The 21,602-nt window shown below is 48.9% G+C and overlaps 2 protein-coding genes and 1 pseudogene across 3 annotated transcripts; 2 read left to right on the forward strand and 1 right to left on the reverse strand.

Annotated features, from left to right (window-relative positions):
* The first annotated feature begins 1,177 nt into the window (after positions 1-1,177).
* LOC147572996 (uncharacterized) lies at positions 1,178-2,468 on the forward strand (annotated as a pseudogene).
* Positions 1,321-13,136, forward strand: PHKG1 (phosphorylase kinase catalytic subunit gamma 1). The gene is made up of 10 exons (XM_025923267.2): positions 1,321-1,488; positions 3,748-3,852; positions 4,327-4,505; positions 4,952-5,006; positions 7,511-7,576; positions 7,853-8,016; positions 8,404-8,494; positions 8,628-8,781; positions 8,958-9,083; positions 9,453-13,136. Exons 2-10 carry the CDS (start codon positions 3,770-3,772, stop codon positions 9,696-9,698), a joined length of 1,164 nt encoding a protein of 387 aa, XP_025779052.1. The 5' UTR covers positions 1,321-1,488; positions 3,748-3,769; the 3' UTR covers positions 9,699-13,136.
* Positions 10,726-21,395, reverse strand: SUMF2 (sulfatase modifying factor 2). 2 transcript variants are annotated; one of them, XM_025923302.2, is made up of 9 exons: positions 21,247-21,395; positions 19,365-19,521; positions 16,366-16,480; positions 15,870-15,914; positions 15,372-15,522; positions 14,468-14,523; positions 12,483-12,567; positions 12,148-12,292; positions 10,726-10,920 (listed from the first exon to the last, which is right to left on the reverse strand). In XM_025923302.2, the coding sequence occupies exons 1-9, from the start codon at positions 21,308-21,310 to the stop codon at positions 10,836-10,838; spliced, it is 903 nt and encodes a 300-aa protein (XP_025779087.1). In that variant the 5' UTR covers positions 21,311-21,395; the 3' UTR covers positions 10,726-10,835. The 2 variants fall into 2 exon arrangements, with proteins under 2 accessions (XP_025779087.1, XP_025779086.1); XM_025923301.2 differs by having other exon boundaries at positions 19,356-19,521.
* Positions 21,396-21,602: the final 207 nt, after the last annotated feature.

Genomic DNA, 21,602 nt, shown 5'->3' on the forward strand with positions numbered 1-21,602 from the left:
TCCTTACCTACTTCATGACCTTGAGCAAGTCACATTCTCTTTAAAATTGCCTTAATACCAGAGTTTTGGGGTCCAAGTGAGAATGTGCAAGTGCTTTGTGAAATGCTAATCAAATGGGTGCTTGTGGGCTCAGCCTCTGGGTGAAGCACTGTAGTAGCCCTCCCTTCATTTGGTATATTAGAATTAGGGGTTTGAAAAAAGGTAGCTTTAGGGGCACCTGGGTGGCTCAGTTGGTTAAGCATCCGACTTCGGCTCAGGTCATGATCTCTTGGTTGGGGGTTCGAGCCCCGCATTGGGCTCTGTGCTGACAGCTCAGAGCCTGGAGCCTGCTTTGGATTCTGTGTCTCCCTCTCTCTGCCCCCTCCCCGCTCACATTCTGTCCCTCTCTCAAAAATAAATAAACATTAAAAAAAAATTTTTTTTTTTTAATTTTTTTTTTTTTTTCAACGTTTATTTATTTTTGGGACAGAGAGAGACAGAGCATGAACGGGGGAGGGGCAGAGAGAGGGAGACACAGAATCGGAAACAGGCTCCAGGCTCTGAGCCATCAGCCCAGAGCCCGACGCGGGGCTCGAACTCACGGACTGCGAGATCGTGACCTGGCTGAAGTCGGACGCTTAACCGACTGCGCCACCCAGGCGCCCCAAAAAAATTTTTTTTAATGAAAAAAAAAGAAAAAAGGTAGCTTTAGAATGAGAGAGAGCAACATGTCAGTGTCAGCATGTTGCATACATTATTTCCAATTCTGTCAACCTCTTAAGGTAGAATCATACTGATGAGGGCCCTCACTCAAAGAGCCCAAAGGGGCACCCTGTCAGAGCTCATATGCTTTTCCTGGCACACGGACCTCCTCCCAAAAGACCACAGGCTGAAAACTAAACGGGTTAAGGATGAAATCATGGAGGCAGGTTAGAGATGGATTGCTGAAGGGGATGTTCCTTAACCTTTAAGGTCTGCATTCTGCAGGTCAGCCACAAAAGCCATTCCTGAGTGGGCCCCTGTGGACACTGGGGCTACAGTGTGGGTGCGCCAGTTTCTCCTGGGGTTTCCTCAGGTCCCTGCTCTCAGCATATAGAGACACTGCTCCCAGAAAAGTGAATGTGTTCCCGTCAAGGCTGTCTTTATCTCCTCTGGGCCTGGAGGCCAAAGGAGCTCCAGAGGGAAGATTGGTCACCTCATGCTGTTCCTGCGTGCTCTCAGGCCACCAGAGTTTCCCTCACCGTCCAGCAGAGGTCACCTCCTGGTGAGACTTGGCCCCTGCTGAGTCTTGGCCTGCATCCCAGGTTTGCAGTTGTGATTTATTTCTGGCACGTCAGGCTTCCGTCACCAAGTAGCAAAGCCCGGAGGACGAGCAGCAAGATATCCTACTGTGGCCATGAGTGTCTGCTGAGGACCTGCTTCAGCCCTCAGTTGTCCCCTCTCCCCAAGGGGCTCTGAGACCTTTGGGATTCCTGTCACATTCACTCAAGGGCCTGAGAGGACCTAACAGTGAGTAGCTGGGCTGGTGATGGATAAAAGCCAGGCAACAGACAGAGAGGGAGAGGCTGTGGGCAGAGAAGATAGAAACATCCAGAGCCATTAGACCCACTTTTCTCTTCCGAAGGCAGCTGGATGCAGAGTGGCAGCATTGACTCTTGAAGCCCCCCTCAGGGTATTTGCCTACAGAAAGGGGGTTCTCTGTTATTGTATTTTCAGACTTCGTGTTTTGGGGAGGGATGTTTTGTTCCAAAAAGGACCAGGTTCTCTACTCCCATCTGGGGACCCTTTCCAAAGGAGTCTTGGGAAAGGTGGGGAGTCGGGGGTGGGAGGGCAGGTAGGGAGGTAGTGGACAGAAGCACAAATGTGGCTCAATCAGGCCTAGAGCAAGGGAGTGGTCCCCCTGCCCCACCCCAGGACAGGTGAATGCAGCCAGAAGTGTGTGAAGCTGGTCAGGCCAGGGAATGGAGCCCCCAGCTGGGATGGCTTCCTGGAACGGGTCCACCACATCCTCTGCCTGTAGAGGGCTGGGGGAAGGGAGAGAACTTGCACTACCCAGCTTTGGGAGGTGGGGGACACAGACACCCATCCTGGGAACTTAAAAGGACCTGCAAGGAAATGGGCTTGTTTTTACAGGAACAGACATTTCTGTGCTCAGTTGGGGCTGCTGACTGGGAAGCCTGTGAGCAAGCAGCCCAGGCGCCTGCTGTTGGCAGAGATTGTTGTTATTCTAATTATTCCTCTGGTAACCAGGCACCCAGCAGTGGGGACACCAGGCTTCCTGGAACAGCTAGCCCTACTTGGCTGGTCAGCAAATTGGCCCATTTGATAGGCCAGGCCTTCCTGGGCCCAGAAAGGGCAGTAGAAGTGGGGCTAGAGGCAGCTTTGGCCCTGCTGAATGTTAACTTGTGCCCATTTTCTATCTGCCCTTCTTCCTGTTGGTAGATGATTTTCTCTGTTCCTCAAATCCTATATCTGAGGTAGGAGTGTAGTACTATGGTGGCCTCTATATTCCTCGGGCGCCTGGGTGGCTCAGTCGGTTGAGTGTCCAGCTTCGGCTCATCTCATGGTTCGTGGATTTGAGCCCTGTGTGAAGCTCTGTGCTGTCAGCGCCAAGCCCACTCGGATTCTCTGTCCCCACCCCACCTTACCCCTTGTACTTCCCCCACTCACACTCTCTCTCAAAAATAAATAAACATTTATATTCCTCAGGCAAAGCTGGCCAGCTCAGCTTCTGTGTCCAGGCCTGAGTATCCTGGCTTTGTACTGCCCCACACTGTGGCGGGACCACTCAGGGCTCACCGGCCATCATTTGGTAGGACATGGGGCATTCCGAGGATAGAACCGACCTGCCATCAGAACCCTGAGCCAAAGGGATACCTCCAACTGTTGACTCACATCCAGGGAGCAGCACTGGGCACGGCAGGGAGGAATGGCTGGGACACCCCAGAGATCAGGCTAATGGAGGAGGTGACACCACACACTGACAGGTGATAGCAGAAGCAGGGCCCATTAAGCTCTGCATCCCTCTGAGCACCTGGCAGAGTGCTTCTCAAAAAGCATGAGAGAAAGAAGAGAAAAGAAAGAAAGAAAGGAAGGAAGGAAGAAAGGAGGAAAGAAAGGTTAGGAAAGTCCTGGTTGAGAGCAGAATGAGTAAGGAAGGAACAGTGGGAAGCACTGGAAGTGTGTTCCGGAAGGAGGGCTGTTTTCATGGAAGGACAGTTACACTGGGGGAGGTGAAAGAGAGGCTCTAGGAGCCCCATATTGAGAAGATGAAATCATGAAGCTTCTCACCTTTCCGCAAGCACAGAGAACAAGCAGAGGAAAAGCAGGACTAGCCTCATCTCCTCAAAGAGAAGAGACAGCCCTTTAATTTGTCCTCTGCAAAGTTTCTCTGGGGTTCTTTCTAAAATCAAGGGTGTGCTGGCCTCCTCAGAGCTAACCCTGGGGCTGATGGCCCAACCTTCTGCCTCTGGCCTGGGCTTAGGCCTGGCCTGCTGTCAGCAGGGGGCGGCAACTTACAGCGAGAACATCCAGGGAGCCACAGGGTTGCCTGGGGTTCACAAAAGTTTGCAGCCAGCAGGAAGACGCAAGCTGGGCTCTTTCCAAAGGGTTTTTCAACTCACATTTATTTTGAACGTCCACTATAGGCCTGTTCTGTGCCAGGAGATACAAAGATGAGTGAGAAAGGGTTCCAGTCCTCAAAGAGCACATCCCTTAGATCAGGACAGCTGCCAGCTTCTTTCCATCTCTCCTCTCAGAGCCCCTCAGAATCACCCCGGAGGAGCTGAGCATGACCCGGGACGAGGCACTGCCAGACTTGTATTCAGCACAGGGCTTCTATGAGAACTATGAGCCCAAGGAGATCCTGGGCAGGTAAGGCCTAGACCTGCCCCAGGAAGTGCTGTCTTAGGCTCCAGCCAGTTCCATGGGCCCATGGGCCCATCCCCAAAGCACTGTCCACTTGGAGAAACCCTCAGTTTGGGGTCCTGCTCTCCTGAACCGGGACAAATGAGAAGGGTATATACCTCTCCCAGCGGAATTCTCCCAGTACTGTTGACAAGCACTTCCAAACCCACTTTGCACCAGGGTCAGAGATCAGGGGTCAGAGGGAAGGTGATGGCCCTCGATGCTGAGAAAGAGCACTAAACTAGGAATCAAGAGTCCTAAGACCAGGCTCGTTACTCATCAGCTCCAGACAAATCACCCTCCCTCTGCCATCTTCGTCCCCCCATCCCCAAAAGCTCCTAGGGAGTTGGTGGATAAGGCAAGACATCTCTGTTGTGCCTTGGACCTGGGATTCTCCCTGGGGTGAGGGGCCCCTGGACCACCTGTACTCTGCACCCCCAGAGGAGTTAGCAGTGTCGTCAGGCGCTGCATCCACAAGCCCACGTGCCAGGAGTATGCTGTGAAGATCATTGACATCACCGGCGGGGGCAGCTTCAGCTCTGCGGAGGTGCAGGAGCTGCGGGAGGCGACGCTGAAGGAGGTGGACATCCTGCGCAAGGTCTCGGGGCTCCCCAACATCAGTGAGTAATGTCTCTGGGCCCCAGCAGGGTGCTCCACCATGATTCTGCTCCAATAACCCAAGTCAGGGAGTGCGTGCGGTCCCACCGTGCAGCCAGCCAGGATCCCCAGAGTGTCTCCTGCCCTGGAGACCCTGCCAGCCCAGCACCCTGAGGCTTGAGGTTCCCAGCCGCACCCTCACCACCCTGGAGACTCAGCTCTAAGCCTCCTCTTCCACCCAGCCAGAGGTTTGCAAGCAGAACTGGCGGTGGTTGCGGGTCAGGGAATGGGGGTGTAAGGTCCCGGGCTGGCCCCTCCCTTAGCGGGACTCCTTTGAACACTGTTCTGATACCCCTTCCGGCTCTTGAAGTCAGTCGGAGCAGCTTTAGTACCCTCACCCCTGTGCCCCCCCGCTGCCTCTGCCCAGGCTCCTCTGCTACCTGAGACGAGTTAGTCATTTCCATTTCAGTACAGCTGAAGGACACATATGAGACCAACACTTTCTTCTTCTTGGTGTTTGATCTGTAAGTACCCAGTCCTGCAGCCAGCCACACCCTGGGGCCTGTCGGAGAACCTCCTAGTGTGGTCCCTACCCAGTGCTTCCTGGAGACCAACAGCCAGCTCCCTACACTGTGGAGGCCAAATAGGATCACCAATGCTTCAGGTCAATCAGCCCTGGGGTCAGGCTGCCAGGTCTCGAATCCTGGGGCCACCACTTATGAGCTAGATGGTTTCTTTAAGTATCCGTTTTCTCGTGGGCATTACAGAAGTAATAATAGCACAGCAAATGGCACAATGTAAATGCTATTAATTATCAACTACAATGACGATGACGAAGGTGGTCATTCAATACTCATTCTGGACATTGAGGCTATAGCAATGAACAAGACAAAGTCCCCAACTTCATGTAATGATTTTCACAGAGAGTGAACAGAAAGCAATGATACATACACATAGTTATGTACATGTACAGATGCATAAAGCAGAGCAGGAGTTAGAGAGAGGTGGGGCTTCTTTAGATGGGGCTGTCAGGGAATGCTCTCCAGAAGGTGACCTCAGCAGAGGCCCAGATGAAGTGAGGGAGGGATCAGAACCAAGACCTGGAGAAGGACCCTTCCAGCCGAAGGACAGAAGGAAGAGCCAGAGCAAGGGCCCCACCAGATGGGCTTCATATATTCCAGGATTGGCAAGGAAACCAGGGTGGAGTGGGGCAAGCTTGTGGAGTTGGCAGAATGTGAGGCCAGTCTATACTGAAGACCGGATTTTGCAGGCATGTCAGCCATGGCAAGGACTTTGGAGGGATGAACACATCCCTCTTACTTTTGAAAAACATACTACTGACTATAAGGAGGCAAGAGTGGAAAGGAGGAGGCCAGCAGTATTGAGGCAAGAGGCCCACCAGGGAGGCAAGTAGTAAAGGATGTATTTGGGGTGTGGCTCAAAGACTGACATCATCGTTGTCGTCATCAGTGTCACTATTCCCCTGCTTCTGCACCAACAGGGCTACTGAGACAAGCTCCTTGTCACAGGGTCCACTGCCCACAGGGGGCCTTTCAGCTCTGAGAGCCTCTGTTTTCTCAAGAAAGGAAAAATGATAACAACCACTGTGCCCATCTCACCAGGCTCTAAGTATTGAATTCGACGACACAAAGTGCTCTGTGAACAATGTTTTCAGACTTATCATTTTTATCAGAAAGGCTTCCCAGGGAAGGGAACTGTCCAGCTCCTTGTCGCCCCACTCCATTGAGTCATCACTAAAGGCTCCATGAACCACCACCATTGTGTGGTGTCTTGATTCCTCCATACATAATAGCTAATTTTAGGGACTGGATTTACTTGAGAAAATTATTCAAGTAGGTTTTGTCTTGTTAGAATGTTTCATACTGTAGCCATGCTGAATATGTGTAGGGTTATTTTCTTCCAGACACAGTATAACCTGGCCTGTGTGTACAATTAAACTGCCAGGTCCATGAGGCAGCAGCCTGTTGTATCTTGCCCAGTCCCCAGTGTTTACTGGTTAATCTTTCTTATGTTGCTAACAGTGAGTTCTTCTAGTGTATTTAAAATGGAATTAGAATAATAAAAACTGGATTCACACATGGCCTTTCTGGAACACAGTGCAGATATTGTACAGATAAGGCTCACCTCTGTAAATTCTAAGTTGTCTCCTCAAACAGAACCCCCCTCCCTGCCATACCAGCTAAGCTCAAGGGTTTTCTTGCCTCTATGACAGTGGCCAAATTCCTTTGTGTCCCAGGAATCCTGCTGCTTTCCCTGGAGGGGTGGGTGATGAGAGCAGGATGTACCTTTCCTATTTAACCAGGGGAGACTTTCCCAGGGCCGCCCAAGATTTAACCAGCTGCAGCTGTCCCCAGCTCTGCTCGGTGACACTGCCCTGTAGAGCCCTTGTGGGCAGCTCAAATATCCCTAACCTTTGAAGAAGTTGCTTAGGGAAGCTATTTTTAATGCTGCCCTGAGTTGCCCTCCAGGGTACAACTAGATTGTTTTAGCAGCGACCTCTTTCTACATCATTCCAAGAAGTGGGAAGATTGAACTGTAATTCTTACTCCTAAAATAGGCAAACTTTGCTCTCGCAGCACCTGCACTGTTGCCTCTACTGTCCATTCCTGGGAAAAATCAGGACACTCTTGTCCTGATCTGGATCTGGGGCCTTGGGCCAGTGGCTCAGGGTCCCTCTTTCACCTCCCAGCTCTGATTTTGGCCCTGATAGATCTCAGTGTGTCGCTTCCACAGGTGGGGGGACCTTCAGGCTGGTGCCATCCCACCCCCAGTGGGGGAGACACTCACCCTCGTGCTATCCCACCCTTTCGGTTTCCACTGTTCTTCTAATCTGCCTAGACAACCCCTCTGCTCACTTCCCCAGCTTCTTCCTGCAGCCCTTGGTCCTTCATGGGGAGTGGTCCACTCTGTCTCTGGAGACATGAGGGGAGGAAACAGGTCTCTGGGAGTAGGGTAAGAAGGGGGTGCTCTTGGGACCCATACAGATACAAACCCGCCATCCCCACAGGATGAAGAGAGGGGAGCTCTTTGATTACCTCACTGAGAAGGTCACTCTGAGTGAGAAGGAAACCAGGTGAGGATCCATTTGCCCCTATTGCCACTCCCTGCCCCAGAGTCCTAGTGATACTGGCACCAAGCTCTTGGGAGTGAGAGCAGCATGCATTTGTCTGGGCTGGGGGCATGCACTGCTGGCTTTTGTAGCCTCCCTCCCTCTTTGGCTCAGCCTAGATGGTCTCAGCCTGTCCTCCCACACTGGCAGTCTGGTGGGTATATGGGCTTTGGTCTCCCTGCTTGCTACCGGGCCCTGCGGAATAGGAGATAAGAGTGACATGTGCCTGTCCCACCCCAGAAAGATCATGAGAGCCCTGCTGGAGGTAATCTGCAATTTGCACAAACTCAACATTGTGCATCGGGATCTGAAGCCTGAGAACATCCTCTTGGATGATGACATGAACATCAAACTCACAGACTTTGGTTTTTCCTGCCAGCTGGAGCCAGGAGAGAAGCTGCGAGGTCTGGTAACGTGGCCTTGGCCCATGTCAGGGGCTCAGGTCTCTCTCATCCACGCTCCCAGGAACAGAGATTGCCTGGATTTCTCCCCTGATTTCCGCTCCCAGAATAAAAATCCTACCATTTCAGGGCTAGGTGTCTCTTCAGATAAGCCTCCTCCCAGGGCTGAGCCAGGTTCCCACTGCCTGAGTTCCAGGCCGGGATGGCTAGATGTGACCGAGGAAGCAACAGACCCAGCACCCAGGCCCTGCCCTTGGCTCTGAAGGTGGCCAGTGTTAGAAGAGTCCCAGCCCAAGCACCATTTTGCTTTTGTCTACATTTTTTTTCTTTGGATCTTCCCCCTTCCAAGTGCCCCCTGCTGACCTGTCCTGAATGTAACTATTTCTGCAGAGGTCTGTGGGACCCCCAGTTACCTGGCCCCTGAGATCATTGAATGCTCCATGAATGATGACCACCCAGGTTATGGGAAGGAAGTGGACATGTAAGTATGTTGGGAAGTGACCCAGAAGGACAGGGATGCCCCCGTGGCTAAGAGCACCTGGCTGGGGAGGGGAGGAAATGGCAGGAGCTACAGCCAGTTCTCCTGCCTTCCTCCCTGTTCCACCTGATACCAGGTGGAGCACAGGCGTCATCATGTACACCCTGCTGGCTGGCTCCCCACCCTTCTGGCACCGGAAACAGATGCTGATGCTGAGGATGATCATGAGTGGCAACTACCAGTTTGGCTCACCTGAATGGGATGATTATTCAGACACAGTGAAGGACTTGGTGAGAGACCAATCCTTCTGGCTCCTCTGCTCAAGAGAGGGGGAGTCCACCACGGGGGAGAGAAGCATATCATGCTACAAAATGGAGGACCCTACTGGGAAAGACCTTATGTCTTCTGAAGTGCTGGAGGGGACCCTGCCTTGATGTTTTCAGCTCCCCCTTCCTTATTCTCTCAGGTTTCTCGCTTCTTGGTGGTGAACCCCCGGGGCCGCTGTTCAGCAGAAGAGGCCTTAGCACACCCGTTCTTCCAGCAGTATGTGGTGGAAGAAGTGCGTCACTTCAGCCCCCGGGGCAAGTTCAAGGTACTGAAGCTCCCCTCCCACCCAGGGCAGGACTCAAGTCCAAGCCCCTAAGTCCCTTTCCTTCCCCCAGGGACTCCTTTCACTCACAGGGTTTCCAGAGCACCTGCCCTTCCCCTCCCACCCATCCCTGTGATGGCTCCAGCTCAATTTCTGGCATCAGAGAGGACAGATGTCACCCATCTGGCTCCAAAAGCCCACATCTCTGCAGATGCCGGAGGGGTGGGAATGATAGGGGGAACACTAGGAAAGGCCCAGCAGTAGGCACACAAGGCTTCATAGCAATCACGCTCAGGGACTCCCTGCACTGGAAGGGGAAGGAGACAGGCCGGCAGGGACTGGGTCCAGCTTCTCAGTTCTGGCTTTCCACAGGTGATTGCTGTAACAGTACTGGCTTCAGTGCGGATCTACTACCAGTACCGCCGGGTGAAGCCGGTGACCCGGGAGATCGTCATCCGTGACCCTTATGCCCTCCGTCCTCTGCGCCGACTCATCGATGCCTATGCTTTCCGCATCTATGGCCACTGGGTGAAGAAGGGGCAGCAGCAGAACCGGGCTGCCCTCTTTGAGAACACACCCAAAGCTGTGCTCCTCTCCCTGGCTGAGGAAGACTACTGAGGGGCCAGCAGGTGGGGTAGGTAGGGCGGGGGGCGGGCAAGGAGGGAAAGCCACAGAAAGAGAAGTTGAAGGAGTGAGATCATGTCCAAGCCTCTGTCCAGAGCGGGGTACTTGGGCCTGGCCAGAACCCCTGCACCCAAGGCCCCTATCCCCTCTCAGAGGCTCTGCACAAGGGCAGGGCGCTCCCATCACACGTCATCACACGTTGGTGAGTGTGGTCAGGGCCTGTCCCCATAGAGGGGAACTGCTTCTCTACTTCCCAGCTGTAAGCACCATCTCAGGTTCTTCTCATGGGAGGCCCAGAGTTCCAGATGCTTGCGCGCCCTTCTCTTAGGGTCCCAGGGTGAGGATAAAAGAGAATAGTCTGAGATATACAATCACAAGAGGTTTTACTGACCTCACAACATCCAGTGGCACCGTGGGAGCAGGTTCTTTTCTAGGGACATATGTTTAGAGGCATATGGGAGCCCTGATCTGATTAACAATAGAAAGGGAAGGTTCTGGTATTTGTCTGTCTGGAATATCATTTACTTTGTGACTCTCACAATACAGTTTTGTCTGGTAAATAATTCGGCTCCCCTAGACCCTTTTAAGACTGACATTGTGCTTTAAAGAGCCTGGTTACTGCATTCTATGTACGGTTAGCAGAAATTAGGTTCCTTCAGAGGCATGTGAAACACTACAAATGAGGTGAATGAAAGAAGTATTTTCCTTCTACAGCAATTTGCTTGGAAAGCAAAGAGAAATGGGGAAATTCTGCCTTGAGAAAACAATGTTGGATCCCTGAATCAAACATTGATTTAAAATTTTTAACAAAGTGCCTTTCAGAGCACTCTGGCCCAATTGTTTGAGTACTGGGCCCTATACAGTTAATATCTGACGTCTAAGAGAAACACCCAGCTCTTGGCCACAATCAATAAGTTGGGCCCCTTCTTCAGGAGACAGTGGCACCCCTCCTCTGAGGTTAGAGTCCTCTCCTGGCCTGGTGAGAGATGCCTGCCACAGAGGAATGGAAGAGGGGTAGGAGGTCGTTCCTGAGGCTAAAGTTTAAGAGTCTGGAGTTTGGCTGTGTCTGGAACGTGGCCAGGGAGTGACACGGGCACCATGGGGCTCTTCTCTTTGGCTCTGCATAGCTGTTCACAACTCCCCAGGCAGTCGGCCTGCACTGGATGCACAACGGAAGCCAAGGTTGTCTGAGGCTGAATCTGGAGTGTTGCCCATCCTGGCACCAGAGAAGAGAAAGAATGGACATTTGTTGAAAAGGGGTCTGGAGTCTTACTCCACTTTCCTGCTCTACCTCCTAGGGCCTGCTGTGGTCCAGGGTGCGGGAGGACATGGTCTAGAAAGAAGCCTGGGGTGAGGGTGCTCCTGGGGCAATGGGGAGAAGGGCCCTGGGACAGGGTGGAGGAAGTGTGAGTGAACAGCCCTGAGAATCTGCTCTGGAAGGCAGGAAGGGCAATGACTAGTAACTTTAGCTGCTGGTGGTTTAGAATAACTCAGTCAAAACAAACAAACAAACAAACAAACAAACAAACAAAAAATCCTGTCAGTAAGAAGCAAAATGTTGTAGTGCCAGTGAGTACTTCATACTTTTTAATGAACTTTCACATATGCTCCTTCATTTGCCATTTCTCAATAGCTCTGGAAGGGAGGGTCTGTTCACCATTTTAGAGACCCAGCAGATACTAGAAAGATGTAAATATCCTGCCCAGAGCCAACTACTGCTTCATGGGCACAAGAGATTCAGTGGCAAACCCAGCTTCCTGGTTCCCAGGCTAATATCTTCTCCATTACTTTGTCCTAAAAAAAGGAGGTGAGAGAAAGTCTTGGGCCTCAATGTGTCAAAGAAACGTCTGCAAACCTGACTTCCCGAGGCCACAGAAACTGTGGTCTCTTTTCAATCCTTATGGAACCCGTAATGGGAGGAATCACAGGGAGATCAATCAAAATAAATGTACAGATGAGAGTGTAGAGACAGTCCCAGTAGGAGACTCAGGTGCTAGCACTAATCATCTGTGTGAAATGAGCAGGTCCCAGCACCTCCCTGAGCCTAATTTTCCTTGACGGTAAAACAAAATGGTTACAGAAAATGACTTTTCATGTGCTTTCCAGTTTGAAGGGTCAGTATTTCCATGACCCCAGGCCATAACCTATTTATGTGGCCATTCTACCCCCCTGTCTCCGCACACCCAGTTAGGAGGACAAGAACAGAAAGAAAACCTTATGGTGTGGGACACAAAGTCTTTCTGGGTGCTGAGAGCTGGCAAGAAAAGGCACAAGTCGCCCTGGGCTCTTTTGCTTCTCATGGCAAGTGCTGCTTGTTCTCTTTTCTGTGCCCAACTCTGGGTGCAGACAGAGGTGTGGAAGCAGTGCCAACACTAGCTCTGGTGCTGTCTGTGCTCTGGGAGACCAGGACCTGACCCTCGCCCCCAGATCCCAGGCTTCTTACCTGGTGGTGACCCGGGCCCGGTGGTTGGCGGAGCCATCAGCTGTGTCGATCCAGGATGCCCCCCGGAGGACACGCATGTCCTGGTCAGTGGCTGGGTACGGTGATGCCGTCCACTCCCACACGTTGCCCATGAGGTCATAGAGCCCTACAGCACAGCAGGGTGGGGGTCAGTCCCAGGCTGGCTAGTACCCGCCCCCCCCCCCCCGCCCCCACTTATGAAGTCTTTAGGGGAGCAAATGCTTCTCTGGTGGTGTTTCTTTCTGCCTCAATGATCAACAGAATGATCCCACCAAACAATTTGTGAGTGTTGACAGCAATGTGAAAGGAAATCTTACCATAGTTATTCTGTGGGGGGAAAGCATTCACTGGGGAGACTCCATGGAAGCCATCCTCAGCTTTGTCACCCTTGGGGAACTTTCCCTGAGAAGGAGAAATTTAGACTAAAACATTTACCATCCTGTTCCAAGGCAGGTGTCCCTGTCTACCCAGAGGAAAACCAAGGTCACCTGCTGTGTCATCTGGGGTGGGGTGAGGGGCAGTGTTCTGAGGTACCCATCCTGAGCTCCCAAACTAGTCACCTCCTGTCCTCCACCATCACCTCCTGGCTGGATTAGGACGGGTATGCTTTCCCCTGTGCCCACAGGGGTCTAGAACAAGCCTACCCCACTCCCACTTTCTCCACTCTCAGCAGCTCCCACTCCTCTGCCTTGGACCCCATGTGCTTCGATGCCTTGGGAAGAAAGGCTCTCCTCCCCTCCTCTGTGGTCAGCACCACCTGCCATCTGCAGAACAACCAATGCCCACCCTGTGCTCTCCTGTAACACCTCTTCCCCTTCTACCACCAACAGGGGTAACTCTCCCTCGTCTGCCCTGACTCTATCCTCATCTGTTCTTACCACCAAAAGTCCTGAAAAAAAGGACCCTATATTTGCTGATGCAATGTGTCCAATGTGTTCATTCTTCTCATTAAAACTGGGATTCATCTTCCACTGGTCTATGGAAGCTGCTCTTACTAAAGGGGAGATAGAAGGGGCAATAGCTACTACGTGCTAGGGCTGCTACATTTATCGCTTTTAATTTAATACTTACAAGGTTGTGAGGCAAGTATTTTCTCCCTTTAAAAAACTGGCAACTGAGGCTCAAAATGGCTAACTTATCAAAGATTACAGTGAAGAAGTCAGATCTGTCTTTTTGCAAAGCTCTGATCCAAAGATCATCTAAGATCAGTTTACCCCTCAGGTCCTTTTTAATGCTACCCCCTGAAACGCTGACGCTGTACCACCTCACTCTCTAGAGTCTCCCTAGGAGATGACATTCTTGCCCAAGATGTATGCTGATGACTCCCAAACCACTTGCTCCGACCCAGACCTCTGTCCTAAGTTCCAGACTCGTGTTTTTGACTTTCAGCATATAAATGACCCAAAGGCACCTTAAACTAAGCTGATCTTAGTTCAGTGATCAGTGATCTCAGTTCAGTGATCAAGTTCTAGCCTTCTGACCCCAAATGCATATCATCTATTCTGGATAATGGTACACCATCATCCTGTTGCCCAAGCTTAGATTCATGCTCGAACCCAACTCTCTTTCACCTCTCCACATCTGATTAATTACCAAACCCTGTCTATCTTCTCAGGCACGCCTCTTCCATTTGGCTTCCTCTCCATCCTGCTGCTACTTAATTCACATGTTCAAAATCCCTTGTGCCATTGCCACAGCCTCAAATTCAGAGACCCCCCCCCTCCCGCCACCATTGCAGCTGTACTTCGTTGGGTCCTGTGCAAATTAGCAACTAGCATACTCCCCAAATCAAAGATGCTTTTAGTCCCCTCTGTTGACTCCCCACTGCCTACAGGGTAAGATATAACTGTATCTTGGCACACCTGGTCCTTCATAATCTGCTTACAACCCACTGCCTACATCATCTCCTACACCCCCCATTTCACTGTGCTCCAGCCTCTCTGAATTTGTCCCGTCTCTGAACACACAGTACCCTTTCCTAATACAATGCTTACACTCATGTTGTTCCTTCAGCTGATAATGCCCTTTCCTACACTTTTCACTTGGCAAATTCCAATCTCCATCAGGTTCAATGTCATCTTCTCTGTGAAGTCACCCCCAGCTCTCTCAGGCAGTCATTTACTCCTGCAACTCTTCAGTATGTAGCCCTACCACACTGTCTTTTGCTTTACCAGTTTGGTAGTTTATCAGTCCCATTAGAACACAAAGCCCTCTGAGTCCCACGCCCAATGTGCCGCCTAGCCTACAGCAGGTTTCGATCAAGGCTTTGAGAAGGGAGAGGGGTGAGGAATGTATGCCTTACCTGCCACAGGTTGGTGCGGTTTGGCTGGAACTGGTTTCCCCATGGATAAACCTGACCTGCCATGAGAGCAAGGAGATAGCAGGGGTGGGAGAGGTGAAGGGTTGTGGAACAAGGGAAAGACAGAAATAGTGAGGGAACCAAAAGGAAGTCAGAAGGTGATGGGAAAAGAAGAGAGAGATTACTTTTATTTCCCAGGCCTGTCCCTTCCCCTCACTGTACTGCACTCAGAGCCCCTGGCCTCCTGATCTGCTCCAGGACAGTGCAATCCCAATTGTGGTCCTGACTCATGCCAGTCTGTAAACTGTTACTGGATCATGTCTAGATTAAGTACAGAAATTGGGGGTAAGAATGAAGAAACTTGTCAACTAGACTTAAATTGGATAAACAAACAAGCAACCTTATTATTCACATTAATAATTTTGACTACTGGGATAGCTGGTGTTCATTCAAAGAGTAGCAGAGGTGTTGAACACGGGGAGTTGCTGCTTCCTGCTCCTAACTTTTTGTTTAGTTGGGATTGCAGAACAACAGAGTTATGAGCAAATAGTGATTCTTTAGTCCCTTTACACCTATGGAAAAGGCAGTCTAGGTAGTGCTTTTCTTTCCCCCTACGCTATGGTGTTCTGATCATTTACTGAAATGTAACATGTCTGGGTGCAATCTCCAAAAATGACAAATTTTCTGTCTGTTCCTTCATTCCATTTTTCCACTTAGTAATTTTTATGGCATTGTACATTAGTATGGGTGTGAGATGGATGAGAATTGAAAACAGGAACAACCGGCCCTTTGCCACACAGTTTAGAAGACTGCTCTCGGGAGTATGGACCCTTCCCACCCTTCAAAGCCCCCCAAGCAGGGTAGTATGGGAGAAGAATAAAGGGGAGTCGCGCTGCCAACTCTATACCCGTCAAGCCCCCTCGGGCAGCAAACTCCCACTCTTCCTCGGTGGGCAGCCGTTTCCCCCGCCAAGCACAGTAGGCACGAGCGTCATTCCAGCTCACGTGTACCACTGGGAGCTCCAGTCTCTCTCGGATGCCAGAGCCAGGACCTGCAGGCTGACAGCCAGGATGAAGTGAGACAGACTTCTGGGAGCTCATGGAAGTCTGAGGAAGGCTAGGCTTAAGGTGGCTGAGTTCAGCTTTTACCACTAGATGGAGCAAGGAAGTTGGAGGAGACAGCCTGGTGAGCGCGGAGAGGCCCAGAGTCAGAAACGGAAAAGTGGGATGGGCGATGGGAAAAAAGATCAGGGCACAGGAAATAGGGTTGCTTGGCTGTGTCCTCAAAATTTATGGTCATCCTTTTTAATTCCATATTTCTAGATGGGCAACGGGTCTAGGGAAGCCAGGCCTCCAGAATAAGAGTCAACAGGGGCAGAAAACAAGGCAGAGGAACCAACCCTTACCTGTCTCCAGAATGCCCTTTCCACTGGAAGCCACCAGAGAACAGACTGCAAAAAAAGGAAAAGGCATGACTGCAAGATGCTCTGACCCAGCAAGGTCACCTTCCTGACTGACACACAGGAGGCAAAGCAGACACTTTAGGCTGAGACTCGGGTGGTCCAAGTGGGGCTGTTTCTGGAACCTTTAAAGCAGGACATCTCATGACCGTTATTGGAGGGGATGTTGAGATGTTCTCTTGTCAGTTCATGGAGTAACTTGAACCCTACATGTGACCAGATCACCAGACTTTTTACAAAGTCTCTCTAGGCAGAAACCAGCACAAGGTTAACGTCTCGGGAGTACGTGTTCATCTGACTCTTCCAGGGAGGATCTCTCTTGCTTCCTCCCTGCCTTGTGGCTCTCAGGGGTGATTCTCTCTTGTGGCCCAGGTGACCCCATAACCCACAGGATTCTCTGTCCAGGGCCCACTCCTTCAGCTGAAAGCCCAGGTTCTCTCACCTCCATCTGATGGGCCACTTTGTTTCTAAGCTCATCCGAGACAAAGTCCTCAAAGACAAAACTCCACCCAAACTTCTCAGCCTCTGTCCGGTACTTTTTTTCCCTGACAAATTCCCTGAAAAGAGAGATATTTCACTTGGTTAAGCTGCTACAGTTCCAGGTCCCACTGTCCCCTCCTGCTCCAGAAAACCTCATATATCCTTCACCTTTTTTTTTTTTTTTAATTTTTTTTAACGTTTATTTATTTTTGAGACAGAGACAGAGCATGAACGGGGGAGGGTCAGAGAGAGAGGGAGACACAGAATCGGAAGCAGGCTCCAGGCTCTGAGCCATCAGCCCAGAGCCCGACGCGGGGCTCGAACTCACGGACCGTGAGATTGTGACCTGAGCCGAAGTCGGACGCTCAACCGACTGAGCCACCCAGGCGCCCCTATCCTTCACCTTTAAGTCACACATCACAGAGTTTCCGTCAACAACAAGGAATTGACATTGAAGTCTGAGTAGGAGATTTTCCTTTAAAATCTGTTGCTGTATGTGTAATTCACGTAGAGTAAAATTCACTCTTTTAGTGCAGTTTTGTGAGTTTTGACAAAACTTATAGTCATTATCACAATCAAGATATAGAGCAAGTTTATCAACCACCTCCAAAAATTCCCTCATTGCCTCTGCAACCATTGCTGCTTTTTGTCCCTATAGTTTTGCCTTTCCCAGAATATAAATTCACATACATCAAATCATACAGTATATAGCTTTAGAGTCTGGCTTCTTCCATTTAGCATAATGCTTCTGAGAATCACCCACGTTGTTGCCAGTATTAGTTTGTTCCTCTGTTTACAGAGTACCATTTTATTGTGTGGAGGTTCTGTATTTTGCTTATCTATTCACCACTTGCAGGTCATTTGGGTTATCTCCAGCTTTTGGAGATTATGAATAAAACTGCTGAGAATATTTAAGGGAAGGGAACAGGTCTGTTTTCTGAAAGGTCTTCATCACATCCCCACTCTCACAACGATCATGCGAGGGAGGCAGAACGTGATTATCTCCATCTAACAAATGAAAAAAAACGGAATCAAATAAAAATGATGTACTGAAATTTTAGAATGGATTTTCACACAGTTTGGTATGGTTTAGCAAATTTTAGCACGTAAAATTTCCAGGGTAAGATGGATTGTTTTCACTGGGCTAATAGTACCCCGTCTGTGCCAGCCCTCTGACATGAGGAGACATTGTTCACCCATGAAAGGGGCATTGAGAATGGAGGAGGTGATCAGACGTGGTAGCAACAGCTATTCACCAACCTCAGAGCATCTGAGTAGTTTGAAAATCTTTCACCAGAGAGGCAGAGACAAATCATGGGGGGTTCTAAGCAAAGTTTAGGGGCTTGCCAGAGGTCTATCATAAAATAGGTCATTAAAAATAATAAATAAATAAATAAATAAATAAATAAATAAATAAATGTCATAATTTGAAATATAAAAGAACACACACTGTTCATCTATCTAACTAGCTATTTCTGGTTGTCATGATGTGGTGCAAACCTGATCAAAAGTGATTTCTCCTTCAATTTTAGTAACTTTCCTGTTTAAAAATACTTTTAAAAAGCACATATAAGCATGGAGTGCTGGTTGGCTCAGTCAGTTAAGCGTCTGACTCTTGGTTTCGGCTCAAGTCATGATCTTACAGTTCGTGAGTTCGAACCCCGCACCAGCTGTATGCAGCCTGCTTGGAACTGTCTCTCTCCCCGCCTTTCTCTTCTTCTCCCTTGCACTCATTCTCTCTCTCACTCTCAATATAAATAAATACTTAACAAAAAAGCACATATGTGTAATGCATATTGTATTATAGAAAAATGAGAAAGCACAAGTATATGAAAAGAAAAAAAACTGAAATCATCCATTATCAGACCAACTAAGATATATATATATATATCCTTTACATAGTGTTCCCTGTCCTGCCCCCTCCCCCTCCCAGGAAGGATTTTTAAATACCTTTAATAAGGTGCTTCCCTGGAATTATTTTCATTTGGAAGTCACAAAAACATGGGCAAAATCTGTAAACTAACACAATGCTGCATCTCCCAGTTCTTTTTTTTTTTTTTAATTTTTTTAATGTTTATCTATGTTTGAGAGACAGAGAGAGACAGAGTGTGAGCGGGTGAGGGGCAGAGAGAGAGGGAGACACAGAATCCAAAGCAGGCTCCAGGCTCCAAGCTGTCAGCACAGAGCCCAACGCGGGGCTCAAACTCACGAACTGTGAGACCATGACCTGAGCGAAGTCGGACACTTAACTGACTGAGCCACCCAGGTGCCACAAATACACTAATAATTGTTATGCTTACTCTGTCTCTTGAGTAAATTTTTCCCCGTAAATTTTTATCTTAAAGAGTTTTAAGGCCACAATGCAACATATAAGTCATTTCCCACATTTGCTTTGTCTTCCTGTTCCCTCCTCTTCCTTTTCCCACTCCTCTCTCTCTATATTCCCCCTGTATCATTTGAAGGTAAGTTACAGGTATCACCTGGATCATTCCCCACTTTAGCCTTTGCAAAACATACCACCTTGAGGAAAGTGAGGCGGCTCAACAAGGCTTCCTAGATTGAGTTGGAATCACAATGCTTGTCCTAAAACAATGCCAGTTCCGTAAGTAAATATAAAGGATATTTAAAGACTCCCAGCTACTATGACCCTTCTCCCAATCCCTTTTCCCTGTGGAAGAGGTTTTTGTTAAGTGTTTGACTTCTTCCTCTATTTCTCAGTGTTATATCCAGTGTAATGGAAAATCCACTGGCTCAAGGGTCAGAGGGTTTGAGTTCCAGGTCCAGCTCTGCCGTAAACAGAGTCTCCAGACTTCAGATTCTTCACCTGAAAAATGGAGACAGCACTTATCCCATATTACTATTGCAAAGATGATATGTAATAGTGAACAAGCTAGTTTGCTTTTAGCTATCAGGAACGAAAATCAGAAAGAGCCTTTACCGCTCTTAGAATACCTGATGTACCTGAAATCTTTGTTGGTGACAGGAAATATATCAATGGCAAAGGGTTTTACTGACACCTCCCGGACAGGCCCTTCACCATCTCTGCCATCTGGTGAATTTGTTCCCATCTGGAATCTCCCACCTGGTAGCTGGACCATGCTAGTAGCCTGCCCATTCCCTGCAGAGAAAAAGGAGCATCATCAGTAATACATGAATATATATAAAACAAGTGACAATATTTGGATCATACGTAATATTCATAATGATGTAATGAAAAAAAAAGGCAGCTTAAAAATTTGGCTTTAAATTCTTGTTCTGCCACTTAATTTGTTGGGTGACCTTAGGCAAATAAGTCAGTCTGAGTTTTGGTTTCTTCACCTACAAGATGGAGATAACATCTAGCTATTTCATAGGTGTGGCTGTATAAATTAAAATTAACATGTGTGAAACGTTGTGAGTGCATTGTAATTATTCAACAAATGTTTATTTTCTTTCTTACTGCTCTATTACTGTACACAACTCTTTGTCCCAGCTAGGTAAATCTAGACACTATACCCTGAAATACATCTAGCACATCTCTACCCACACTTCTGCTCAAGTTGTTTCTCTGCCTCTTCCTCCCCATTTCTGAATGATTTTCACTATTATATCATATGCTCCAGAAAGAAAAGGACTACATTTATTTTGCCAGTGTATTCCTGGCATCTAGCATAAGAGCACGATAATTAGCAAATAACTGAATGAGGTCCTTCATATCTACTGTTTGAACACCTCAGAAAATCAGAATTAGAAATATCTTTATTATTTATTTTTTTAACTTTTTTTGTTGTTGTTGTTGAGAGACTGAGAGCACGAGTGGGGGAAGGGCAGAGAGAGAGAGGGAGACACAGAATCTAAAGCAGGCTCCAGGCTCTCAGCTGTCAGCACAGAGTCCAATACGGGGCTCGAACCCACGATCCGACTGAGCCACCCAGGCGCCTCAAAAGGATCTTTAATTCAACCCCCTTATTTAACAGGAAAAAACCAAGACCCAAAAAAGAGAAACCACTTAAAGAAATAGTTAGCAGGGACAGCACTAGATCCAGGTCTCCTTACTTCCAGGTCAGCACTATTTCCAACCTGCTACACTTGTCTTCACACTTTGGGGTGTTATGTTTCTGCCTAAGGATGTCTAAGAATTATAAGTTCCTCAATGGCCGAGTCTACCATTTTTTCATGTTTCTCTGTCTTTAGCCTTCTTATTCTCATTCTGACACACACTGATGATTTCATCTACTTCAAGGGAGAAAAAATTTTACAGGGAAATCTCAGATTAAAAGGGAATTAAGAAACAACATATAACTGCAATGTATGAACTCTGACATTAACTCAGTAAATAAACTATAACAAACACAGTAGATGCATTTGAACACTAACTGTATGTTTAAGGATATTAATGACAACTGTTAGTTTTTTAAGGTAGAGAAAGAGTATGGTGGGTTTTTTTCATGACTTCTTGTCTTTTTGGCTATTCATGCTGTGTATTTACAAATAAAATTGTGTCGTGTCTGGATTCACTTCAAAAAGGCCCCAGGGAAGGAGAAAGCGTGATATACCAAAATAGCAAGATTAGTTATAAACTGGCGCCTGTTTTTAAGCTGGGTTACCGGTTCATAGGAGGAGGTGTTTTTATATTCTTTTACACTATGTTCGAAAGATTCCAAAATAAATTAAAAGTGAAAAAGCAGTTAGATAGGATATGAGCATTAACCATCTTGCCAAGTTGGCTGCCTCTGGCTGCTCCAAGCCCATCCCGGAAGCGGGCGGAGGGGCCACGGTCTCTTTCCCGACCTGGCAGGGCACCCACCCCTTCCCTGATGTTTCCTGGGGCACACAGGGTCAGGGGACAGGCCAGCACACTGACCTAGCTCGAGCCACGGGCCAGACAGGAGCAGCGGCAGAATCAGCAGCGGCGGCGAGGGGCCCATGCCGGTAACACGAGAAGCACGCCGCACCGTAAAGCCCTTCTGCGCCTGCGCCCTGCTTGCACCGCTTCGGCCACCGTATCGCTCGCAACGCCTCCTTAGCGTTTCCCTCACAACCCCCTTTGGTCAAAAGGGCTTGGTTGGTCCCAGGCTGCGGCTGGGTATAGAACTTGTGGAGCCAGAGAAGAGATTAGTGTCCAGGGGCCCTGGCGTTCCACAGGCTCCTCCATTACACTGTGAACGGAACATTTCCACAGATTTTCTACCCATTTATATTCAAATTCCTTTTGGGCCC

Source organism: Puma concolor, chromosome E3 (genome assembly GCF_028749965.1).
Source record: "Puma concolor isolate L17-30 chromosome E3, mPumCon1.1.hap2, whole genome shotgun sequence".
NCBI classification, from domain to species: Eukaryota; Metazoa; Chordata; class Mammalia; order Carnivora; family Felidae; genus Puma; species Puma concolor.

Excerpts from the sequence above, each read along its gene's own strand:
- PHKG1 (XM_025923267.2), top strand. The coding sequence starts at position 3,770 with ATGACCCGGGACGAGGCACTGCCAGACTTGTATTCAGCACAGGGCTTC. Across the intron at positions 4,506-4,951 it reads CTCGGGGCTCCCCAACATCA|TACAGCTGAAGGACACATAT; the intron begins GTGAGTAATGTC and ends TTTCCATTTCAG. Across the intron at positions 8,017-8,403 it reads GCCAGGAGAGAAGCTGCGAG|AGGTCTGTGGGACCCCCAGT; the intron begins GTCTGGTAACGT and ends CTATTTCTGCAG.
- SUMF2 (XM_025923301.2), bottom strand. The coding sequence starts at position 21,310 with ATGGGCCCCTCGCCGCCGCTGCTGATTCTGCCGCTGCTCCTGTCTGGC. Across the intron at positions 15,915-16,365 it reads AAGTGGCCCATCAGATGGAG|TCTGTTCTCTGGTGGCTTCC; the intron begins GTGAGAGAACCT and ends CTTTTTTTGCAG. Across the intron at positions 15,523-15,869 it reads AAAGGGCATTCTGGAGACAG|CCTGCAGGTCCTGGCTCTGG; the intron begins GTAAGGGTTGGT and ends CCTGGCTGTCAG.